This window comes from Pithys albifrons, chromosome 29 (genome assembly GCF_047495875.1).
Source record: "Pithys albifrons albifrons isolate INPA30051 chromosome 29, PitAlb_v1, whole genome shotgun sequence".
NCBI lineage: Eukaryota > Metazoa > Chordata > Aves > Passeriformes > Thamnophilidae > Pithys > Pithys albifrons.
The window spans coordinates 1012081-1034283 of record NC_092486.1 but is presented as its reverse complement, the minus strand read 5'-3'; the positions used below and the strand labels follow the sequence as shown (position 1 = coordinate 1034283).

The following is a 22203-nucleotide window of genomic DNA, read 5'->3' as shown; positions in this document are numbered from 1 at the left end:
AGAGCTCCAGGACAAACCCTTTCCCAGCCATCCCAGAGCTCCAGGACAGACACTTTCCCAGGTTTCCCAGAGCTCCAGGACAAACCCTTTCCCAGGATTCCCAAAGCTCCAGGACAAACCCTTTCCCAGCCATCCCAGGGTCCTGTTTCCCAGAACTCCCAGCCTTTCCCACCAGCTGGGCAGGAGGAGCTGAGTATCCCTGTTTTCCTTTCCTTGGAGCAGGACCTGTGGGACGTGACTCCCCGGGAGCTTTTCCCTCCCTCTCCTCTCCTTCTCCCGGTTATTTTTAACCCCCAATCCCCTCCCTGGGCTCGGAGCCACCAAGGGGTGGCGGTGCCAGGGCTGAGGTCACTCCCTGGAAACAGCCCCGGGCACCCCGGGATGTGCCAGGACACTCCCCGTGCCATCGCTGTGCCATCAGCAGCCCTGGCAGCTCAGATCCCGCCCCCGGGAATGGCTCCCATCCCAGAATTCCTCAGCTCTGAGCACAGGGAATGTGTGGAAATTCAGGCTGGTGGGTGGGAATGTGTTGCCAAGTGGGGCAGGAGGTGGGATGGATGCAGGGATAACATCCTTGGGGATTCATGGATGGATATAGGGATAACATCCCTGTGGATTCCTGGATGGATAACATCCCTGTGGATTCCTGGTTGGATGGATAACATCCCTGTGGATTCCTGGCTGGATGCAGGGATAACATCCCTGTGGATTCCTGGTTGGATGGATAACATCTCTGTGGATTCCTGGCCATAAGGGATACAGGGATAACATCCTTGTGGGTTCCTGGCCATAAGGGATACAGGGATAACATCCCTGTGGATTCCTGGATGGATGGATGGATGGATGGATGGATGGATGGATGGATGGATGGATGGATAACATCTCTGTGGATCCTTTGATGGATGCAGGGATAACATCCCTGTGGATCCCTGGATGGATGCAGGGATAACATCCCTGTGGATTCCTGACCATGATGGATACAGGGATAACATTCCCTGTGGATTCCTGACCATGATGGATGCAGGGATAACATCCCTGTGGATTTCTGAATGGATGGATAACATCCCTGTGGATCCCTGGATGGATGCAGGGATAACATCCCTGTGGATTCCTGACCATGATGGATGCAGGGATAACATCCCTGTGGATCCCTGGCTGTGATGGATACAGGGATAACATCCCTGTGGATTCCTGACCATGATGGATGGATGGATAACATCCCTGTGGATTCCTGAATGGATGGATAACATCCCTGTGGGTTCTTGGATGGATACAGGGATAACATCCCTGTGGATTCCGGACCATGATGGATGCAGGGATAACATCCCTGTGGATTCCTGAATGGATGGATAACATCCCTGTGGATCCTTGGATGGATGCAGGGATAACATCCCTGTGGATCCCTGGCTGGGTTAAGCTGGAAAGGGAAGGGAGAAATCCGTTTTCCCAGTGGGAAAAGGGACTGGAGAAAGCTGAGCCCCAGGAATTGCAGAGAACTGCTTGACTTTTATTTAAACAGAAAAGAAATTAATTGATAGTATGATACAAAGACCAACTTGGAGAAATAGTTGAAAAAATAGATTTAAAATTAGGATTTAAATTTTTAAATGCTGGTTTTCCTTTTCAGCCCCAGATTCTGGCCCAGGTTTCTGCCTGGTTTGCTCACCTGAGAACAAACCAAGCCTTCTCCTCCCCTGACCTGGTTTCCAACACAGATGCTGGTGAGGGTGAGATGATTAAACCCAACTCAGCAAATCATGGGAATCCTCTTAGCTGAGCTGGGGGGATGTTTCCACTCGGATTTTCCCTCTCCCTCCATGGAAACTGTTCCCAGGGCTGAGACTCTGGGGAGGATTTGCCCCCTTTTTGCTCTGGGTGTAAATGAGAACAAGCCAAGCCAAACTGGGCCTGGGAAATGTGTGTGGAGGGGGGAAATCGGGTCAGGTTTTCAGGGTTTATATTCCACTGGAAGGGTTTCCCATGGGATGTGCCCCTCCCATCCATGTGGAGCATCTTCCTGCCCTGGGATGACACTTGACTTCATCCAAAGCTTTTCTCTCCCTAGAGCAGCAATTTCCAGGCTCGTGGGTTGGGAATGTGCCCAAGAGACCTTCAGACACCAAATCCTCCAGCGTTTTATGCCAACCTGCTCCTTCCCTGCCCTTTTATCTCGGAGCAGGAGCTGCTGCCAAGGGAAGGGAAAGCTTTTCCATCAGCTGTGTGGGAGCAGGAACAGGCCCCAGATCATTGGGTGGCAGCAGGAAAAGCGCAGGGAGAGGCTGTGCCGCCCTGGAGATGCTCAGGATGCCCCCGAGGGGTTGCCATGGGCACGGTGCTGGTTGCCATGGCAACGGGGAGGGTGGGAGGGGCGTGGGGATGGTGCTGGGAGCCACGGGCTGCAGGTTTATTATTTATTTATTTTATTTATTTTATTTATTATATTTATTATTTTTTACTATTTTTATTTATATTTTTTATTTTATTATATTTATTTTATATTTATTATTTTATGATTTTTGATATTTTATTATATTTATTATATTTATTATTTTTACTATTTTTATTTTTATTATTTTTATTTTAATGTTTTATTTTATTATATTTATGATATTTATTTCGTTATATTTTTTATTTTATTATTTTTATTTTATTATATTTATTTTATATTTATTATTTTACGATTTTTGTTATTTTATTATATTTATTATTTTATATTTATTATTTTTTACTATTTTTATTATTTTTATTTTATTATATTTATTATTTTTTACTATTTTTATTTTTATTTTTTTATTTTATTATATTTATTTTATATTTATTATTTTATGATTTTTGGTATTTTATTATATTTATTATATTTATTATTTTTTACTTATTTTTTATTATTTTTATTTTATTATATTTATTATATTTATTTCGTTATATTTATTATTTTATTATTTTTATTCTATTATATTTATTATGTTTATGAATTTTTATTATTTTTATTTTTTATTTTGGTTATATTTATTATTTTATGATTTTTGTTATTTTATTATATTTATTATTTTTACTATTTTTATTTCTATTATTTTTATTTTATTATATTTATTTCGTTATATTTATTATTTTATTATTTTTATTTTATTACATTTATTATATTTATGAATTTTTATTATTTTTTATTTTTATTTTTTATTTTTGTTGTATTTATTATTTTATGGTTTTTATTATTTTATTATATTTATTGTACTTATTTTTATCATTTATTCAGCTGAATAAACAAAGCCTGGCTGCTCCAGGAGTTGGTTGTTCCCAGGGTGAGCAGCTGCTCTGCAGCTGGAGCTTGGAGGCAGCTGAGATCCCAAAGGGGTTTGTTCCTGAAGGGCTGAGACTTGCAGAGACTCCCCTGAGGTGTTTCCAGGGGCCATTCCCAATGTGGGGCACTCAGGGGGTTCCCAGAGATTGGGAATCCCAGAGAACATTCCAGTCCCTGAGCCAGGATGGTGGGATGGGAAAGGCTCCCTGAGCAACGGAGCCGTGTAGAGATCAGGGAGGTGAGTTCTGACAGGGATGTGGAGAGGGAAACATTTTCCAACGAGGGTTTTTTCCCCACAGTTCACAATATTTTGGATAAAAACAAGGATTATTCTCAGCAGGGCCATCTGGTTGTTGCAATCTGGAGCTGGGATGGGCCAGAGTGGAGAGACATCAGAGCCAAGAATTCTCCTGGAGAGCTTGCCAAGCCCCTCTCCATCATTTACCAGCAGTCCTGGCTCTCTGGGGAGGTTCCAGACAACTGGAAGTTGGCAAATGTCATGCCAATCCACAGAAGGGGCTGCACCCAGGAAACTCCAGGCTGGCAGCCTGGCAAGGTCATGGAGCAGCTCGTCCTGAGTGCCATCACAGCACCCACAGAGGGACAGGAATCAGACCCAAACACGGCTTTGGGAGGGGCAGGTCCTGCCTGACCAACCTGATCTCCCTGTATGACCAGGTGACCCACCTGGTGGGTGAGGGGAAGGCTGTGGGTGTGTCTGCCTGGCATTCAGCAAAGCCTTTGGCACCGTCTCCCCTGGCACAGGCCTGGGAAAACTGCACCCACGGCTTGGGCAGGGAAAGCTGCACCCACGGCTTGGGCAGGGGCACCCTGTGCTGGGGGAAGAGCCGGGCCCAGAGAGTGCTGGGCAATGTTGGCATCTGGGCACTGGTGGTGGGCTCGGTCCTGTTTAACGACTTTATTGATGATCTGGATGAGGGGAGCGAGTCCACCATCAGCAGGTTTGCAGCTGAGACCAGCCTGGGGGCATGTCCATGTGCTGGGGGGCAGGAGGCTCTGCAGGGGCACCTGGGCAGGCAGGAGGGATCTGGAGAAGGACCTGGGCAGGCAGGAGGGATCTGGAGAAGGACCTGGACAGGCAGGAGGGCTCTGCAGAGGGACCTGGACTGTCTGCAGAGATGGGCCCAGTCCAGGGGTGTGGTGGTCACCAAGACCAAGTGCCGGGTCCTGCCCTTTGGCCACAACCCCTGCAGCAGCTCAGGGTGGGCACAGAGAGGCTGAGAGGGGCCGGGGGGAAGGGACCTGGGGGTGTTGTGACAGCAGCTGGACATGAGCAGTGTGTGCCCAGGTGGACCAGATGTGCCCACGGATGCCCAGGGGTGCTCAGGTGTATCCAGGTGTGCCCAGGAGTGCCCAGGTGGCCAAGAAGGCCAGTGGCACCCTGGCCTGGCTCAGGGGCAGTGTGGCAGCAGCACCAGGGCAGTGCCCCTGTCCCTGTGCCCAGCCCTGGTGAGGCCACACCTCGAGTGCTGTGCCCAGTGCTGGGCCCTCAGGTTGGGAAGGACATTGAGGGGCTGCAGCAATTCCAGAGAAGAGCAACGAGGCTGGAGAAGGGCCTGGAGCCCCAGCCCTGTGGGGAGAGGCTGAGGGAGCTGGGGGGGTTCAGCCTGGACAAGAGGAGGCTCAGGGGGCACCTCAGCACTGTCTGGAACTCCCTGACAGGAGGTTGGACCCAGGGGGGGTTTGGGCTCTTCTCCCACACAACCAGCAATGGCACAAGAGGGCACGGCCTTAAGCTGTGCCAGGGCAGGTTTGGGTTGGATCTTGGGAGGGAATTCTTTGCAGAGAGGGTGGTCAGGCCTTGGAATGGGCTGCCCAGAGAGGGGGTGGATTCTCCATCCCTGGAGGTGTTTAAGGTGAGACTGGATGTGGCACTGAGTGAGAATTCACCATGTCTTGATCCAACCCCACTGGGAGAATCCACCATGTCTTGATCCAACCCCACTGGGAGAATCCACCATGTCTTAATCCAACCCCACTGGGAGAATCCACCATGTCTTGATCCAACCCCACTGGGAGAATCCACCATGTCTTGATCCAACCCTACTGTGATCACCAGCCCAGGGCACTCTGTGCCCTGGGCTGGTGATCACAGTGGGGTTGGATCAAGGGTTGGGCTGGATGATCTCAGAGGTCTCTCCCAACCCAGTTCATTCCGTGATTCTGTGATTTCTCCTTCATTTTATCTCAACATTCCCCCAGCAGTTCTCAGCCTGCCTGGACAACACCGGGGCAATAAAACTCATGTTCAGTCTGGCTGGAATTCCAAGGCAAGAAGCCTTCAGGCTCTCCAGAGCTTGGCATTGCCACGGTCCCTGTGCCCTCAAGAGGGAAAATCCAGGGGCACCAAGCACAGGATGCAAAGCATTTTATCCAGAGATGCTCCAGGAGGGTGGAACAGATGATGGAAATGAACCTTGTTGGGAATCCAGAGGCAGAAGCAGCAGAACCTCCAGCCTGGGAAATGTTCTACCCCAGCCATGGGAAGGGAGAATTCCTTCACCCCCCACCATTCTCCCCACAGACCGAAGGACACAACTGGAATGTGCCCTTTCCCAGGAGCTCTGGTGACCTTGGCTTGGGTTCCAGTGCCTTTCTCAGCAAGCCCAGAGGGACCCTGAGGACAAAATAAGGAGCAAAGGGCGGGAAAGGGAGGGAATTGGCTCTGATTTCCAGCAGAGGGTCAGCACAGGCTGTTCATCCCAAGCATGGGACCATCCTGGAAGCAGAGCCATGAAACAGCAAATAACAATCAAATAACAATATTGTCCCCAAAACTGTCCTTAGTCTGGCCTGAAAAATCTGTGCCAGCCAAAGTAATTCTGTGGCATCAAAATTCCAAGGAGTTTTCCATGTTAAAAACAAAGGGAAGTGGAGCAAAAGCCCCTGGGGTGGGACTCTCACCACGCTGGGTTGAGGAGTCAGTGGGTAATCCCTGGCTCCAAAAATGGGGGAGTTTGGGGTAACTGTGTAACTCTTCAGCTGAGATGAAATGAAATAAAGCTGAGAATTGGGATTTTATCCCTCCCTCAGTAATTGCTGGGGCTGCACTAATGAGCCCCAAAATGACCATTTTGGGGGTGGGAATGAAACCCTGAACAACTCCCCCGTGCAGCTGCTTTGGATCTGACCTTCCTGAGCTGTTTGTAGGGGATGATGAGAAAAGCAGGTGGGAGAGGCCATGGATCCCTTTCCTGGAGGGAAAAAGGGGGTTTATGTTCATTGAAAACTGGGGGGAAAAGAAGGGAAATGAAATAACAATGGTAAAATGATTATAATTCCAGGAATGAGCTGGTCTGGGGGAACTGGCTGCACTTTTCCTGTATTTCTCCTGAATTCCGGGAATAGAGAAGAACAATTTGGGTCCTGGAATGGGTGTTGGGGGAAACACAAGCTGAGCAGAGCTCGGGCAGAGCTGCTGGTGCTGCTGCCCTGAATTATTGATTGGTGCCTGTTAATTAGAGCCACTCCTCGGGTCACTGGGGGCAGCACAGGAAGGTGAAGTGTCCCAGGGGTTGAACTCCAAGAGGAGCATTTGGGAAGTGGTTTAATCCACAGCAGTTTAGTGGAGCCTTTGGAAGTCACAGATTATGGATCCAGATAATCTGAGGTGGGAAAGGCCCCAATTTTCCTCAATAAAATACATTTAGGGGCTGGAAATGAGCTGATTTCTGTCCTTAGTTTATCAATAAAGTGGCCAAGGAGAGGAAAGGTGCCCATGTGGGGCAGGATTGGGGGTTAATCATGAACCACCACCTTGCTCTGGGTGAGGAATTATTGTCCAGCTTGTCCTCATTTTTCTGGCTTCAAACCCCAAGTGCCCTCTGGTTGGTTTGGAGGAATTTTCTGGATCATTCGTTGCTGATTTGCCATCAGCTCAAAGGTCCTCAAGTTTCTGATCCATCCCCAGCCAGGCAGGGCACGGGGACCCTGCAGGGCGACCACACACCCCTAAAATATACACCTATTTTGGGGAGAATCCCTTTGTTATCCATAATTTCTGTTACTTAATGTGACCCAGCCCCAAGAAATAACTTCAGGAAGAGGAACCAGCCGAATTCATCCCTTTGTTGGACTTGATGACCTCAAAGTTCCTTTCCAACCCCACGACTCTGATTCTATGATTATTTTTTTTAATCAGTGGAAGAACTAAATAAATATTATTGTTTAAATAATTATTGCCCCTCTCCACAGCAGTGCTACTTTTAAATGCAAAAACCACTTTGTGGGACAGGAGAGCAAAGGGATCATCAGCTTTGAGTCCCCCTGGCACCAACTTCAGCCCTGAAATCCCTCCCCAGGGGCTTCTAAAAACCTTTTTAATTACCTTTTTTAATCACCTCAGCATTTCTCTTCTCTAAACCTTCCAGACAGGCCCAGCTGGAGCAGAAGGGTCGGGAATGGATTCCTGGTTGAATCCCAGGTATGAACATCCCTTTTTTTCTCCTCCCAACCCTCCTCTGACCCCAAAACGCTTCGGTTTAAAGGTGATTTTCCCACACGGTCCCTCCCACCGGGTGGTTTCCGAGGATGGGGATGGAGGTTGTGCAGAAATCCTCCTTTGGGCTCCAACTGCCCGAATCCCTTTGGAAAAACCTTTCCAAGGCTGACCTCTGCAGGCAGGAGCTGCCCGAGCGCGGCTGCCGGAGCGGCCAAATCCAAATCGTGCACAAAGCAGGTGCTTTCCACGCCTGTGGGCACGAAAGGCCTTTAATAATTCAGCCAAAGGGGCATTTCCCTCCTGGTTGGCAAACTGAGACTGTTCGGGGGAGGGAAGTCCCGGGAAAAGGCTCCTTTGGTGGGTCCTGGATGGGTTTGGTGAAGGATTTGGTGGTTTGAAGGGAGGGGGTGAAGGGTGTGGAGGAAGAGCAGGAATTCCACAGCAGAAGGGAATAAATTGGGAGGCAAAGCCCTGGCTGGGCATCCCTGGGGTGGGAGGAAGAGCCCCCTGAGCGGGGCTGGGAATGAGGCAGCTTTGAGGTCCCTTCCAACCCAAACCATTCCACCATTCCATGACTGAACTCACAGCAACACCCCCTTCACCTGCAGTTTTGCCCCTGAGCCGCCCCCCCCCCTCTAATTAAGCTCTAATTGAGCTCTAATTAACAGCACCCCGAGGCCAGGAGGAGTCTGAGCCCTGCAGGGGGTGGGGGTTGTGGGCTGGGTCTTGAGGGGATGGAGTTGGGGGTCACAGGGACCCCTGCTGGGAGTTGGCCTGTTCACCCCCTCAGCCCCAGCGCCCCCCCTGGCCCTGGAGCCCCCCGTCCAGGAGATCCCCCATGTCCATGTGACCCCCCCCCATGTCCAAGTGAACGCCCCCCTCAGCCCCAGCGCCCCCCCGGCCCTGGAGCCCCCCTGTCCAAGAGACCCCCCCATGTCCATGTGACCCCCCCATGTCCATGGGACCCCCCCCATGTCCATGTGACCCCCTCCATGCCCATTGACCCCCTCCATGCCCATTGACCCCCTCCATGCCCATGTGACCCCTCATGTTCATGTGGCCACCCCGTGCCCATGTGACCCCTCCCATGCCCATGTGACACCCCCATGCCCATGTGACCCCCCTCCATGCCCATGTGACCCCCCCATGCCCATGTGAACCCCTCCCATGCCCATGTGACCCCCCCATGTCCAAGAGACCCCCCCATGTCCATGTGACCCCCTCCATGCCCATTGACCCCCTCCATGCCCATGTGACCCCCCCATGTCCATGTGACCCCCCCCATGTCCATGTGACCCCCCCATGCCCATGTGACCCCCCCCAGCCCCAGAGCCCCCTGGCCCTGGAGCCCCTTCAGCCACAACCCCAACCCTGAATCTGCAGAGAGGTCTCAGCCCCAGAGCCCCCCCAGCCCTGGATCCTCCTCCCCTGCAGCCCCAGCCCCAGAGCCCCCCATGGTTTTGACCCCCCCTCAGTTCAGGAGTCCCCTTGTCCCCAGAGCCCCCTCAGCCCCAACCCCAGAGCCCCCCAGGGCTGCAGAAATCCCTCCCCCCAGAGCCCTCTCATGCCCTCCCCCCAGATCCCCTTCAACCCCAGAGACCCCTTGTCCCCGGAGCTCCCTCAGCCCCAGCCCCAGAGTCCCCTTGTCCCCAGAGCCCCCTCAGCCCCAGCCCCAGAGTCCCCTTGTCCCCAGAGCCCCCTCAGCCCCAGCCCCAGAGTCCCCTTGTCCCCAGAGCCCCCTCAGCCCCAGCCCCAAAGCCCCCCATAGTTATGACCCCCCTCAGTCCAGGAGTCCAGGAGTCCCCCAAGCCCCCTGTGGTTGTGACCCTTGTCCCCGGAGCCCCCTCAGCCCCAGCTCCAGAGCCCCCCAGAGCTGCAGAAACCCCTCCCTGCAGAGCCCCCCCAGCCCTGGGCCACCCTCAAGAGGGTTCCCTGTGGAAAACAGGAGCATGGAGGGAGCAAACAAAGGAGCCAGAGGTGGGTTTGGGTGGGAAGGGCTTTAATGCCCCCCCAGTGCCGGGGGGTCCTGGTGTGGGGATGTGTCATGGGGCAGTGTGGGGGTCCCTCCCTGCAGGGTTGTGCCAGTGGGGAGGCAGAGGTGGGCACCCCTCCCCTGCACCCCGGATCAGCCGAGCCCTGGGAGCCCCTCGAGGGGTGCCCAGACCCCCGGGGGTGCAGAGGAGGGACCCCAATCTCCACAGAGCATCCCCCCCACCCGGGAAGGGCCCCAGACCCCCAAGGACACCGAGGAGGAGACGTGGGAGGGATCCAAAGCCCTGCAGGGTGCCGGGAGACCCAGAGCCCCACAGTGGGTGGGCACAGGTTTGGGGGGAGCTCCGGGGTGGGGGCACCCCTGGCAGAGCCCCCTCCTAGAGCTTGAGCGCCGTGACCCGGGGGATGTGGAAGGGACAGGTCTCCTCTGACCCCGTGGAACTGCAAGGGAGAAGAAGAAAACATGGAGGGGGGCCCAGGACAAGCCGTAATCTCCTCACCCACAGCCCACCCATGCCCACCCACAGCCCACCCATGCCCATCTGTGCCCACCCACAGCCCACCCCTACCCACCCACAGTCCATCTGTGCCCACCTGTGCCCATCTGTGCCCACTCGTGCCCTCCCACAGCCCACCCGTGCCCAACTGTGCCCATTTGTGCCCACCCATGCCCACCTGTGCCCACCCATGCTCTCCCACAGCCCACCCGTGCCCACCCACAGCCCACCCATGCCCACCCGCAGTCCACCCATGCTCGCCCATGCCCACCCATGCCCTCCCACAGCCCACCCATGCCCACTCACAGCCCACCCATGCCCACCTATTCCCACCTGTGCCCATCTGTGCCTGCCTATGCCCTCCCACAGCCCACCCATGCGACCGTGCCTGCCTGCACCCATTCATGCCCCCCCATATCCCACTCGTGCCCATCCGTGCCCTCCTGTGCCCTCCCACAGCCCACCTGTGCCCACCCACAGCTCACCCATGCCCACCTGTGCCCACCCACAGCTCACCCATGCCCACTCGTGCCCACCCATGCCCACCCACAGCCCACCTGTGCCCACCCACAGCTCACCCGTGCCCACCCAATCCCACCTGTGCCCATCCGTGCCTGCCTGTACCCTCCTGTGCCCTCCCACATCCCACTCGTGCCCATCCATGCCCTCCTGTGTCCTCCCATAGCCCACTCGTGCCCACTCGTGCCCATCACCTACATGAGGCGGTTGCGGATGGGGCGGAAGTGTTTGGTGAGGCGGATGGCGAAGATGATGCTGGGGATGAGGAAGAAGGTGCAGCAGCCCAGGCTGAACCAGAAGGCGTTCTGGGGGCACAGAGCAGGGGAGGGGCCGCTGAGCTGCGGGCAAGGGGCAACCCCAGGGCCCGGAGGGGCTCCAGGAGTCACCGAGCCCCGGGATGTGCCGAGGTGGGAGGGACCCACCAGGATGGTCCAACCCTCAGCCCTACACGGGGCCACACCCAAAATCCCACCCTGTGCCCCAGAGCATCATCCAAACCCTCCTGGAGCTCTGGCAGCCTCGGGGCTGTGCCCAAACCCTGGGGAGCCTGGTCAGTGCCCACCACCCTCTGGGGGAAGGACCTTTCCCTGAGATCCTCAGAATCAGGGAATGATGAGCAGGGAGGGACCCACAGGGATCATCCATCCAACTCCTGGCCCTGCTCAGACACCCCAACAATCCCACCCTGTGCCCCAGAGGATCATCCCAATGCTCCTGGAGCTCTGGCAGTCTCGGGCTGTTCCCAAACCCTGGGAAGCCTGTTCAGTGCCCACCACCCTCTGTGGGAAGAGCCTTTGCCTGAGATCCCACCTAACCCTGCCCTGGCACAGCTCCAGCCATTCCCTGGGTGCTGTCCCTGCCCGGCACAGCTCCAGCCATTCCCTGGGTGCTGTTCCTGCCCTACCACAGCTCCAGCCATGCCCTGTGCCCTGTCCCTGCCCTGGCACAGCTCCAGCCATTCCCTGGGTGCTGTCCCTGCCCGGCACAGCTCCAGCCATTCCCTGTGCCCTGTCCCTGCCCTGCCACAGCTTCAGCCAATCCCTGGGTGCTCTCCCTGCCCTGCCACAGCTCCAGCCATGCCTTGGGTGCTGTCCCTGGTCCTACAGAGCAGAGCTCAGTGCCTGCCCCTCCTCTGCCCCTGCCAAAGAAGGTGTGACTGCCGTGAGGTCTCCTCTCCTCCAGCTGAACACCCCAAGTGCCCTCAGTGTCCCCTCAGTGCCCTCCCCACCCTGGTGGGGTCAGATCCTCACCCAGGGCTCAGCGATGCGGTCACACAGGATGACCCTCCCGTTGTCCAGGGCCGTGGCCAGGGGCTGGCACGAGGCCACATCCTCCCTCAGCTGCAACAAGGAGTGGAGACAAGGCATAAACCCAGCCCTGCCTCCAGGAGGTGCATTTTGCTGCATCCAGGTGGGATCCACGGAGGGTCCTGGCCCCCAGGGACCCCCCTGGGCCGAAGGGGAGCTCTCACTCACCGTCTGCCCAACCCAGTTGAGGTACTGGCTGAAGTACCTGAGCTCCTTCCTGGTGAAGCAGCCGAGCTCCTGGCAAGGGAAAGGCAGTGCCGTGACTCCCAGCCCGGCTCCAACCACCCCTGGGCTTGGAAGGAGCTCTGGAGGCTTCAAGTGCCCATTCCCTGCTCTCACTCCTTCCTGTGGCCATGGGGAATTTGGTACCCCCGAGGGCTCATCCAGCCCCGACTCACCTGCCGGAGGATGTGCTGGGCCTGCCCAGGCAGTTGGGCTTCCACCGAGGCCGTGGTGGCCAGTGTCCTCCTCACCCGCTCCTGGGGGGCACAGCAAGGGCACAGCACCCTTAGAGCAGGGGCAGCAGGATGGGTGCCCCGGGGTGCTGGGACCAAGGCGTGCCAAGCTCTGAACTGGGTCTGGTTTCTGGGGGGCAGGGAAAGAGGGAGGTGCCCCTTTCAGGGGGATTTCTGACTTCCAGCAGCAAATCTCATCACCTGAGGAGACCAATCCTCCCTGGGTGGCATTTTCCTGACTCTCCCATCACCCTCCAACTGGTTTTGGGGGGCACTGGCAGACAGGACCCATAGGGCACCTCATTCATTCCTGACTCTCCCATCACCCTGCAACTGGTTTCTGGGGGCACTGGCAGACAGGACCCATAGGGCACCTCATTCCTGGCTCTCCCATCACCCTGCAACTGGTTTTGGGGGGCACTGGCAGACAGGACCCATAGGGCACCTCATTCCTGGCTCTCCCATCACCCTGCAACTGGTTTTGGGGGGCACTGGCAGACAGGACCCATAGGGCACCTCATTTATTCCTGACTCTCCCATCACCCTGTAACTGGTTTTGGGGGCACTGGCAGACAGGACCCATAGGGCACCTCATTCATTCCTGACTCTCCCATCACCCTGCAACTGGTTTTGGGGGCACTGGCAGACAGGACCCATAGGGCACCTCATATTTTTGGGGGCTGGAAGAAGACGTGGAAGTACCTGGAGATGTGGCGCCAGGTGGGACAGGAACTGGACACTTTCCCCCAGCTTTGCCTGCGGGACAGGGAGTGAGGAGGGTGCAAATGCCTTCCAGGGGACACCACTGGGCAGGGCCAGTGGCACCACAGGCCACCAGCCTGGCACGGACTCACCACCAAAGCCTCCTGTGCCTGCACCGTGGAGTTCTGCATGTGCCACAGGGCACGGGCCTCGGCGCCCAGCCGTGCTGCCACCGTGCTGTTCCTCTGCAGGGGCACAGAGGGGTCAGGGCACCCCCTGGGCACAGAGGGACCCCCCCACCCCCATCACCCACCCCACCACTCACCTGCATCTTCTGCAGCCCCTCGAGGTTCCTGGCCAGGCCGGGCAGGCTGGTCTGCACCACGGGCTTCTTCATCTGGGGGAACCCACAATGAGTGGCTGCCCCACACCCTGCCCGGGGGGGCAGGCCCGGTGTGGGGCACCCCCTGCCCCTGCAGGGGGGTCCAGCCCCCCTCACCTCCTCCTGGAAGCGCCCATAGTCCACCTCGTCCAGGCCACTGCGGGCAAAGGTCTCCAGGTCGTGCCGCCCCTCACTGCGCAGCAGCCGCACCTGCCCCAGGGGGGCACTGAAGTCCCCCAGGCGCTTCTGGAACTCAGCTGTGTACTGGGAGAGGGGTGGGGTGGGATGAGCTGGGAAAGGGCCAACTGCCCAGCACAGAGAGGGAGAATCCAACCCCCACACACCAAGGGAAGGGGAGGGAAAAAAACAAAGAGGAGGAAAAACGAAGGGGAGGGAAAAAAACAAAGAGGGAAAAAACAAAGAGGGGAAAAAACAAAGAGGGAAAAAACAAAGAGGAGAAAAAAACAGGGAAAAAACAAAGAGGAGGAAAAAACAGGGAAAAAACAAAGAGGAGGAAAAAAACAAAGAGGGGGAAAAAAAGAGGGAAAAAACAAAGAGGAGAAAAAAAACAGGGAAAAAACAAAGAGGAGGAAAAACGAAGAGGAGGAAAAAAGAAAGAGGAGGAAAAAACAAAGAGGAGAAAAAAAAACAAAGAGGGAAAAAACAAAGAGGAGAAAAAAAACAAAGAGGAGAAAAAAAACAAAGAGGGAAAAAACAAAGAGGAGGAAAAACAAAGAGGAGGAAAAAACAAAGAGGAGGAAAAAACAAAGAGGAGGAAAAACGAAGGGGAGGGAAAAAAACAAAGAGGGAAAAAACAAAGAGGAGAAAAAAAGAGGGAAAAAACAAAGAGGAGAAAAAAAACAAAGAGGAGAAAAAAACGAGGGAAAAACAAAGAGGAGGAAAAAACAAAGAGGAGAAAAAAAACAAAGAGGAGGAAAAAAAACAAAGAGGAGAAAAAAAACAAAGAGGGAAAAAACAAAGAGGAGGGAAAAACAAAGAGGAGAAAAAAAAAAGAGGAGAAAAAAAGAGGGAAAAAACAAAGAGGGAAAAAACGAAGAGGAGAAAAAAACAAAGAGGAGAAAAAAACAAAGAGGAGAAAAAAACCAAAGAGGAGGAAAAACAAAAAAAAAAAAGAAAAAAACCCCAAACCCAAAATAGCAAACTTCTTATACAAGAGAGACAATTAAAAACAGAATATGATATAATACATATATATATAAATATACAAATGTGGGAAAACCCAAACCAACAACAGCCACCGAGTCGCCCACCCAAACAACACAGAGCTCCACCACCCCAGCTCACAAAAACACCCCAACAAGGTCCCCCCAGAGGATACTCGGCCAGAGAGGAGAAAAACTCCCAACAATAAAGGTACTTCCCAAGCCAAAGAGCTGTGAAATGGTGAATTAGGCCCAACACCCCCGGCCACGGTGACAGCAGGTCTGCTCAGCACAGGCCATGAAGGACACTGAGCTGGGCACCTCCTACACCTTCTTTTATACTTGATTTTGATGTCAAATGATATGAAATAAGTCAGGTGGTGCTTGACCCCTCTAATCTGCATAGACTCTCTGGGCCTGCTGAACTGAGGCTTAGCTAAAACTAAACCCCAAACTAGCTAAAATTAAACCCCAAACTCCCAGAGAGGGTTACACAAGGGCTCCTGCAGTGCCAGGGCCAGACACCCCCAGCCCAGTAATCCCAGTACAGCTCCTGCATCCCACAGGCTGTGGCTGGTGCCAGCCCTCACCTTGGGGGTTTTCAGGTGCTCGTCCAGGTCGTAGGACCTGTCGAGCTGCAGCACCTCCCACAGCCCAGCGCCGCTCTTGCACTCCCTGGAAGGCAAAGGGATGTTGGCAGGGGGGTCCCAGGTTTGCCCTGGATGTTTGGAGGCAGGGGAGGCTCCTGCAGCACCCACCTGTACGTGGCACTGAGGTTGGAGTCCCTCCTCAGGTTGAGCTGCCGGGTCAGGTTCATGGATGGAGGGAGATTCCCGGGGGTGTCGATGAACTGGAGTTAAAGGGGGGCAGAGTCAGGCACAGGCACTCCCAGCAATGGTTTTGGGGGTGCTGTGCCCTCACAGGTGTGTCCTGGGGTGCCTCACCCCCTCCAGAATGAGGAGGGTGTGTCCAGAGGGAGAGCAGGGACAGTGCTGAGACCTGCCTGTGTGTGCACAGCCATGGGGTGAGGCCTGATCCCATTCCCAACCCCAATCCCAATCCTTCTCCCTGTCCCATCACACCACGAGCCAGCCTCAGGCACCCCAAGGATCCCCAGGGACCAGAAAACAGGGATCCCACAGGCAGGGAATCAGCAGCACGAGGGCAATTCCCTTCTGCTGCTGCTGCAAATCCAAGGAGCTAATCTAGAACTTCATCTGCTGCAGGATGAGGCTTTTCCAGTCGAGTTTAGGGGGAGAACACGGAGATTGAGAGGCATTTTGGTGCACACAGCAGAGATTGATGGGGTGGATGTGTGGCCACCCACCTTATAAATCTCCTGGTTGACCCAATTCCTGCAAACCAGCGTCTGGATGTTGCCCCCAACCAGGAAGGTGGCGAAGACCAGGAGGATGAGGAGCCAGGAGAACAGGAAAGCCAAGCCCACGCCGCTGGAGGAGGGAGGGAGAGCAGGGGGTGGCTTTGCAGGGACGGGACTTGCGGGGACCTGCCGGTCCAGCTGCAGCCCCGCGGCTGCTTCCCGAGCCCGGGCACGCCGGGCTGGGCAGGGCCGGGAGCGGGGCGGGCCGGGCAGCGGGGCCAGGGCACGCCGGGCTGGGCAGGGCCGGGAGCGGGGCGGGCCGGGCAGCGGGGCCAGGGCACGCCGGGCTGGGCAGGGCCGGGAGCGGGGCGGGCCGGGCAGCGGGGCCAGGGCACGCCGGGCTGGGCAGGGCCGGGAGCGGGGCGGGCCGGGCAGCGGGGCCAGGGCACGCCGGGCTGGGCAGAGCCGGGAGCGGAGCCAGGGCACGCAGGGAGCAGCTGCTTCCCCCAAACCTGCAGGCGCAGGCGGTGCCTTCAAAGCCTTTCCATTGGGACAGCTCCCAGTCCCTCTCCGGGCTTTGCCCTGCTTTTTTAGGGAGCGGGGGGTGAGATGGCACAGCCCCCCCAGGACCCAAGGGGGTTCTTACACCAGGAGAAACTTGGCACCAGCCTCTCCTCGGCACTCGTAGTCGCTCGGGTCCTCCCTCTTGGAGAGCCCGTACGCCCCCAGGGCCATTCCCGTCACGTTGCAGGCGAGGATGAGGAGGATGATGGAGCACAGCACCGTGCCTGCAATCCACCTGCAGGGAGAGCAGCAGGGCACGGCCTCGGGATGCGGGGCTGGCGCTCCGCGGAGCTCAGCACCCACCCTCCTGCACGGCCTCGGGGTGCGGGATCAGGGCTCAATGGGGCTCAGCAGCCACCCTGTTGCTCAGGGTGCAGGCCTGGGGCTCCGCGGGGCTCAGTGGGGCTCAGCACCCACCCTGTTGCTCGGGATGCAGGGCTGGGGCTCAGCGGGACTCAGCACCCACCCTGCTGCTCCGCGGGGCTCAGCACCCACCCTGTTGCTCGGGATGCAGGGCTGGGGCTCAGCGGGACTCAGCACCCACCCTGCTGCTCCGCGGGGCTCAGCACCCACCCTGCTGCTCGGGATGCAGGGCTGGGGCTCAGCGGGGCTCAGCACCCACCCTGCTGCTCCGCGGGGCTCAGCACCCACCCTGCTGCTCGGGATGCAGGGCTGGGGCTCAGCGGGGCTCAGCACCCACCCTGCTGCTCGGGATGCAGGGCTGGGGCTCAGCGGGGCTCAGCACCCGCCCTGCTGCTCGGGATGCAGGGCTGGGGCTCAGCGGGGCTCAGCACCCACCCTGCTGCTCAGCGGGGCTCAGCACCCACCCTGCTGCTTGGGATGTGGGGCTGGGGCACCGGCCGTAGCTCAGCGGGGCTCAGCACTCGCCCTGCTGCTCAGCGGGGCTCAGCACCCACCCCGTGCCCACCCTCCTCCCTGCCCGTGTCACCTGTAGCGCTCGAAGCGCTGCGCCTCCCGCAGGTAGGGCCGGCTCCGCTGCTCCGCCTCCAGCAGCGCTCGGCTCGCGGGCCGCGTGTAGTCGGGCAGGGGGAAGCCGTCGGCGATGGACTGCACCCTCTGCGCCGTGCGGGACAGCTCCTCCCGCAGCTCTGCGGGCACAGCGCCGGCTCGTCCCCGCGTCCCACCCCGGCCCAGCCCGTCCCGGGGCTCGCCCTGACCGTGCCACTCACCCTGGATGACCTGTGCCATCTTCTCCACGGCCAGCTCCGGGATGGAGTTGAAGGTGCCGTTGCCCTGCGAGCAAAGAGGGATTGCTGAGTCTCTGAGGGCGGGTAATGATGCCCTAAAGTTTCTAAGCATATGGATTTTAATGCAGCTTTTAGCACTTTTCTTTAGTCATTTTAGGATAGAGCTTTTAACGAAATACTTTTGTACCACATTCCAAAATGTTGCTTGTGTTTATCATCGAGGATTTCACTAGATAGAGATTTTTGAGCAAGCTAAGAGACATCCAGTCTGAAGAGAGTGTGCTGGAACAAGATATATCCAACATTCCTTCATATAATTTTAGTCAAAGCTCTTCAGAAGACCCCAAATCCTTGGATTTCCTCCAAGCGGGACAGAAAACTTGAGTAAGATGAAGGCAGGAAAAGAGGGTCGTGGGCCCACCCACCCAATTCAGGGAGAGGGGCCTGAGGGCGGCCCCGGGAAGGTTCTGGGGATGCACAAATTTCGGGATGGGTGTATCCCATTGGATATGCTAATGAGCCTGTCCTGTGCGGTGTGTGCTAATGTATTCCGCGCACCTTAAAGTGCTTTAATTAAAGCCCTGCTCCCTCCCTTAACTACACTAAAGCCGCCCAGAGAATTTTTCTTTGATTTTAGCAACACCTTTGTGAGCTGGACCCACTCCCCTTGCCCCACCCCGACCCCCCCAACCTGGCGGATCATCTCCGCGAAGTCGCTCCGGGGCAGCCCGTCCAGCTCCTTCAGCACCTTCTCCACCGACGGCACCTTGGGGTGGGAGAAGCAGCAACCCGTGAGCGCCGGGGTGGGCTCTGGGGGATGAGGGGGGTCCAGCAGCCCCTCAGCCCACCTGGGTGTAGTCGGCGCCCAGCTCCAGGCTCTGCGCCCTGCCCAGGGCGCTGGCACAGGACGTGCAGCGGGGGTCGTCGAGCAGGGCGACCACCCTGCGCTGTCGCTCCCGCAGCGCCGGCCCCAGCTCTGCCCTCGCCGCCGCCAGCGCTCTCACCGTGCCGTCCACGATCTGTAAATGGTGCAGCGAGGTCTGGAGCTCTGAAAGAGAAAGGCCGGGGCTAGTTCAGCGCTGCTTCTCTGCGCCCACCCGGCTGCCCCTCTCGGAGGGGCTTCGGGTCCGGCCCGCGGTGGGGCAGCGCTCCGGCCGCACCTGCAGCCCTGTCCTGCAGGTCTGCCAGCGCCGCGTAGGTCGTGGCTTTGAGCTGCGTGTGGATGGAGAGCCCCACGCTCCGGCTGAGCCCTGCAAGGCACCGCGTTCGCCGTCAGCATCCCGGCGGGAAGCTCGGGAAGCGCCGGTCCCTGTCAGCATCCTGGCGGGAAGCTCGGGAAGCGCCGGTCCCTGTCAGCATCCCGGCGGGAAGCTCGGGAAGCGCCGGTCCCTGTCAACATCCCGGCGGGAAGCTCGGGAAGCGCCGATCCCTGTGAGCATCCCGGCGGGAAGCTCGGGAAGCGCCGGTTTCTGTCAGCATCCCGGCAGGAAGCCCGGGAAGCGGAGGTCCCTGTCAGCATCCTGGCGGGAAGCTCGGGATGTGCCGTTCCCTGTGAGCATCCCGATGGGAAGCTCGGGATGCGCCGGTCCCCGCCGGGAAGCTCAGGATGGGCCGTTTCCCATGAGTATCCCGATGGGAACTGGGGAAGCGCCGGTCCCTGCCGGGAAGCTCGGGGTGCGCCGTTTCCCATGAGTATCCCGATGGGAACTGGGGCAGCGCCGGTCCCCGCCGGGAAGCTCGGGGTGCGCGCTGCCGGTGCGGGGCGCGGCCCTTACCGCCCAAATCGGAGCTGATCTGCTTGCGGGGCACCTCGAACTGGTCGACCACCATCTGCACGCCCTGCCGGGAGGGAGAAACGACTCAGCCCCGGGAGCAGCCTCGGGGACGGGAGGAAGCCCCGCATTTTTAATGCGGCCACGTCAACAACTCTCGCCTCCCAAACCACTCCCCGAGGGAAACGCGGCCGCCCCGGGCAGCGCCCTGTGCCGGGGGGCGAGCCCGCCCGGGCGGGCACCCACCTGGGGCACGTTGGCGAGGTGGTGCCGCAGCGTGTGCAGGGTGGTGGGCACGGCCCCCAGCCCCGGCTCCATCTGCGCCTTCACCCGCTGGCTGGTGACGAGCGCGCAGGTGACGCTGACCCTGCGGGCACGAGCGGGCGGTGACGGCGCTGCCCGGCAGGACGCGGGTGCCACCCACCCACCCAGCGCGGGCTTGCGGGCTGTTTGGGGGGACTCACAGGATGACGAGGGAGGTGAGGGACAGGCAGGCCAGCAGGCAGTGCCGGCGGCAGCCCAGAGAGCGCCGGTGGGCGCGGAGGCGGCCCCCGCAGCGCCGGCGGCTCCGGCAGTAGCAGAAGCACATCCCGGCCACCGGCACGGCCACGGTGAAGAGCAGAGCCACGGCGGCACAGACCACATAGCCCAGCTCGTACTGCACCACCTGCGCGGGGCGAGAGCCTCGTCACTGCGATGCACCCGCCTCGGGGGGCTCCGTGTGCCCGGGTGTCCCTTCCCAGGTGGAAAACCTCCCCATGGGATCCCCCGCCCCACATCCCGGCTCACCTGCGATGTCCGCACCGAGCCAGGGTCGTTCAGGGCTGCCCTGAGCAGCTCTGCAAAAAGAATCATGGCACTGAGGAAAGAGGTCCCACCTGATGCACCCGCGACCTTCCCGGGGCAGCGGCACCGGGATGGAGGTGACATCCTGCTCCGTGGAGCGGCTCAGAACCCTCGGAACAGCTCCGGGCACGGGAAACCCCTGGAATCCCGGCTCCTGCACCAGCGGGGTCCCGGTACCCACAGCAGTGGGATCCCAGTACCCGCAGCAGCGGGATCCCAGTACCCACAGCAGCGGGATCCCAGTACCCGCAGCAGTGGATCTCGGCTCCTGCACAACTGGGATCTCGGTACCCGCACCACCGGGATCCCAGTACCCACACCAGCAGGGTCCCGGTGCCCAAACCAGCGGGGTCCCGGTGCCCACAACACCGGGGTCTCGGTACCCACAGCACTGGGGTCCCGGTGCCCACACTGGCGGGGTCCCGGTGCCCACAACACCGGGGTCTCGGTACCCACAGCACGGGGGTCCCGGTGCCCACACCGGCGGGGTCCCGGTGCCCACACCGGCGGGGTCCCAGCTGCCGGGCTCACCTGTGGGCAGGGGGTTCTGCTGGATGAGGTCCAGGCAGCGCCGCACGAGGCCGTAGAGCGGATCGAGCGCGCTGGGCACGCGGTGCAGCGCCGGCACCCGGATCTCGGCGTGGCGGTCGGTGAAGCGCAGGACGGTGCCCGGGCCCGCGGGGTGGCACTGCTGGCAGCCCCCGGGCCGCAGCAGCGCCCAGCCCAGCAGCAGCAGCCACAGCCCGGCCGCCCGCATGGCTCCGGCGGCGAGGGCAGCGCCGGGGGCTCGCTCAGCCTGCGAGCGGGCGGAGGGGCATTGCCCGCGCCCGGACGGCTCTGCCCGGCTCGGCTCCTGCCCCGGGAAACCTGCCTGACGGGTCGGCCGCCGCGCACAGCCCAGACGCTGCCGGGGCTTGTTCCCCCGACGGGCTCCCCGGGGCGGCTGCGCTTGGCGGGGCTGGCGGAGGCGGCTCCCAAACCATCCCGGGCCTGTTTCGCAACCCCCGCGCCGTCCCTGAGTCACCGCCGCGGGGTCCCTGCGGCCGAGAACCTTCCCAGAACGGGTGGCGAAGCCTTCCCGGGGTTTTGGGGAGGGGGATAAAGGGTGGTGAGCCCCCTGGACGTGGGATGGAGGGTGCTCGTCGCCACCGCAGCCACAGTGGAAGGAGAGATTTGGGATTTGGGCACTGCTTGGGGGGTGGGAAAGGCCTTGTGGGGGAACCCTCATGTGTGGGTGGGGTCCCTGTGGGGCAGAATCACCCTTTGGAAGAGCACCCCGAGATGTGGGGTCGCGGTGAGAAGGGAAACCAGGGGGGAACACATGGAGAGGGATGATGGGTGGGTGTGTCATGAGCTTCCCGGGCTCGGCCGGTCCCTGTCCCGCACCTCGGGGCGCCCGCGGCTCCTTCGCAGGGCCGGCTCCGAGCTCGGCCGAGCGCTAATTACAGGGCTGGTGCAACCTGATCTCCGGGGGGAGGAACAGCCCCCTGTGCCCAGACGGCCCCGGGGCACCCCCAGGGCCGCGACCCTGCTCGGCCGGGCGGGTCCGACCGGCCCTTCCCGGCGCCGCCTCCGCCTGCCCGGCGTGGATGGGAATCCCTGCGGTTCCCGTCCCGCTGGAAAAGGGGCTCTGCTCCCAGCCGGAGGTGCCCGCAGCTTTTTCCAGGCTGGGCACAGGGCGCTGCTCCCCACCACCCTCTTGGGAATGGAGTGCT

At 58.5% G+C, this 22203-nt stretch overlaps 1 protein-coding gene across 1 annotated transcript; it reads right to left on the bottom strand.

Annotated features, from left to right (window-relative positions):
* Positions 1 to 9738: 9738 nt before the first annotated feature.
* Positions 9739 to 21486, bottom strand: LOC139683785 (prominin-2-like). Its single transcript, XM_071579197.1, is given in 25 exon segments — positions 9739 to 10193; positions 10967 to 11073; positions 12019 to 12108; positions 12244 to 12312; positions 12474 to 12554; positions 13233 to 13286; positions 13385 to 13477; positions 13558 to 13629; positions 13732 to 13878; positions 15368 to 15452; positions 15536 to 15627; positions 16105 to 16228; positions 16745 to 16897; positions 17612 to 17771; positions 17853 to 17916; positions 18562 to 18636; positions 18719 to 18918; positions 19031 to 19120; positions 19646 to 19709; positions 19889 to 20009; positions 20107 to 20309; positions 20432 to 20481; positions 21020 to 21268; positions 21271 to 21450; positions 21453 to 21486. Coding segments are annotated over 25 exon segments (2706 nt in total). The 5' UTR covers positions 21472 to 21486; the 3' UTR covers positions 9739 to 10129.
* Between the last annotated feature and the right edge of the window lie 717 nt (positions 21487 to 22203).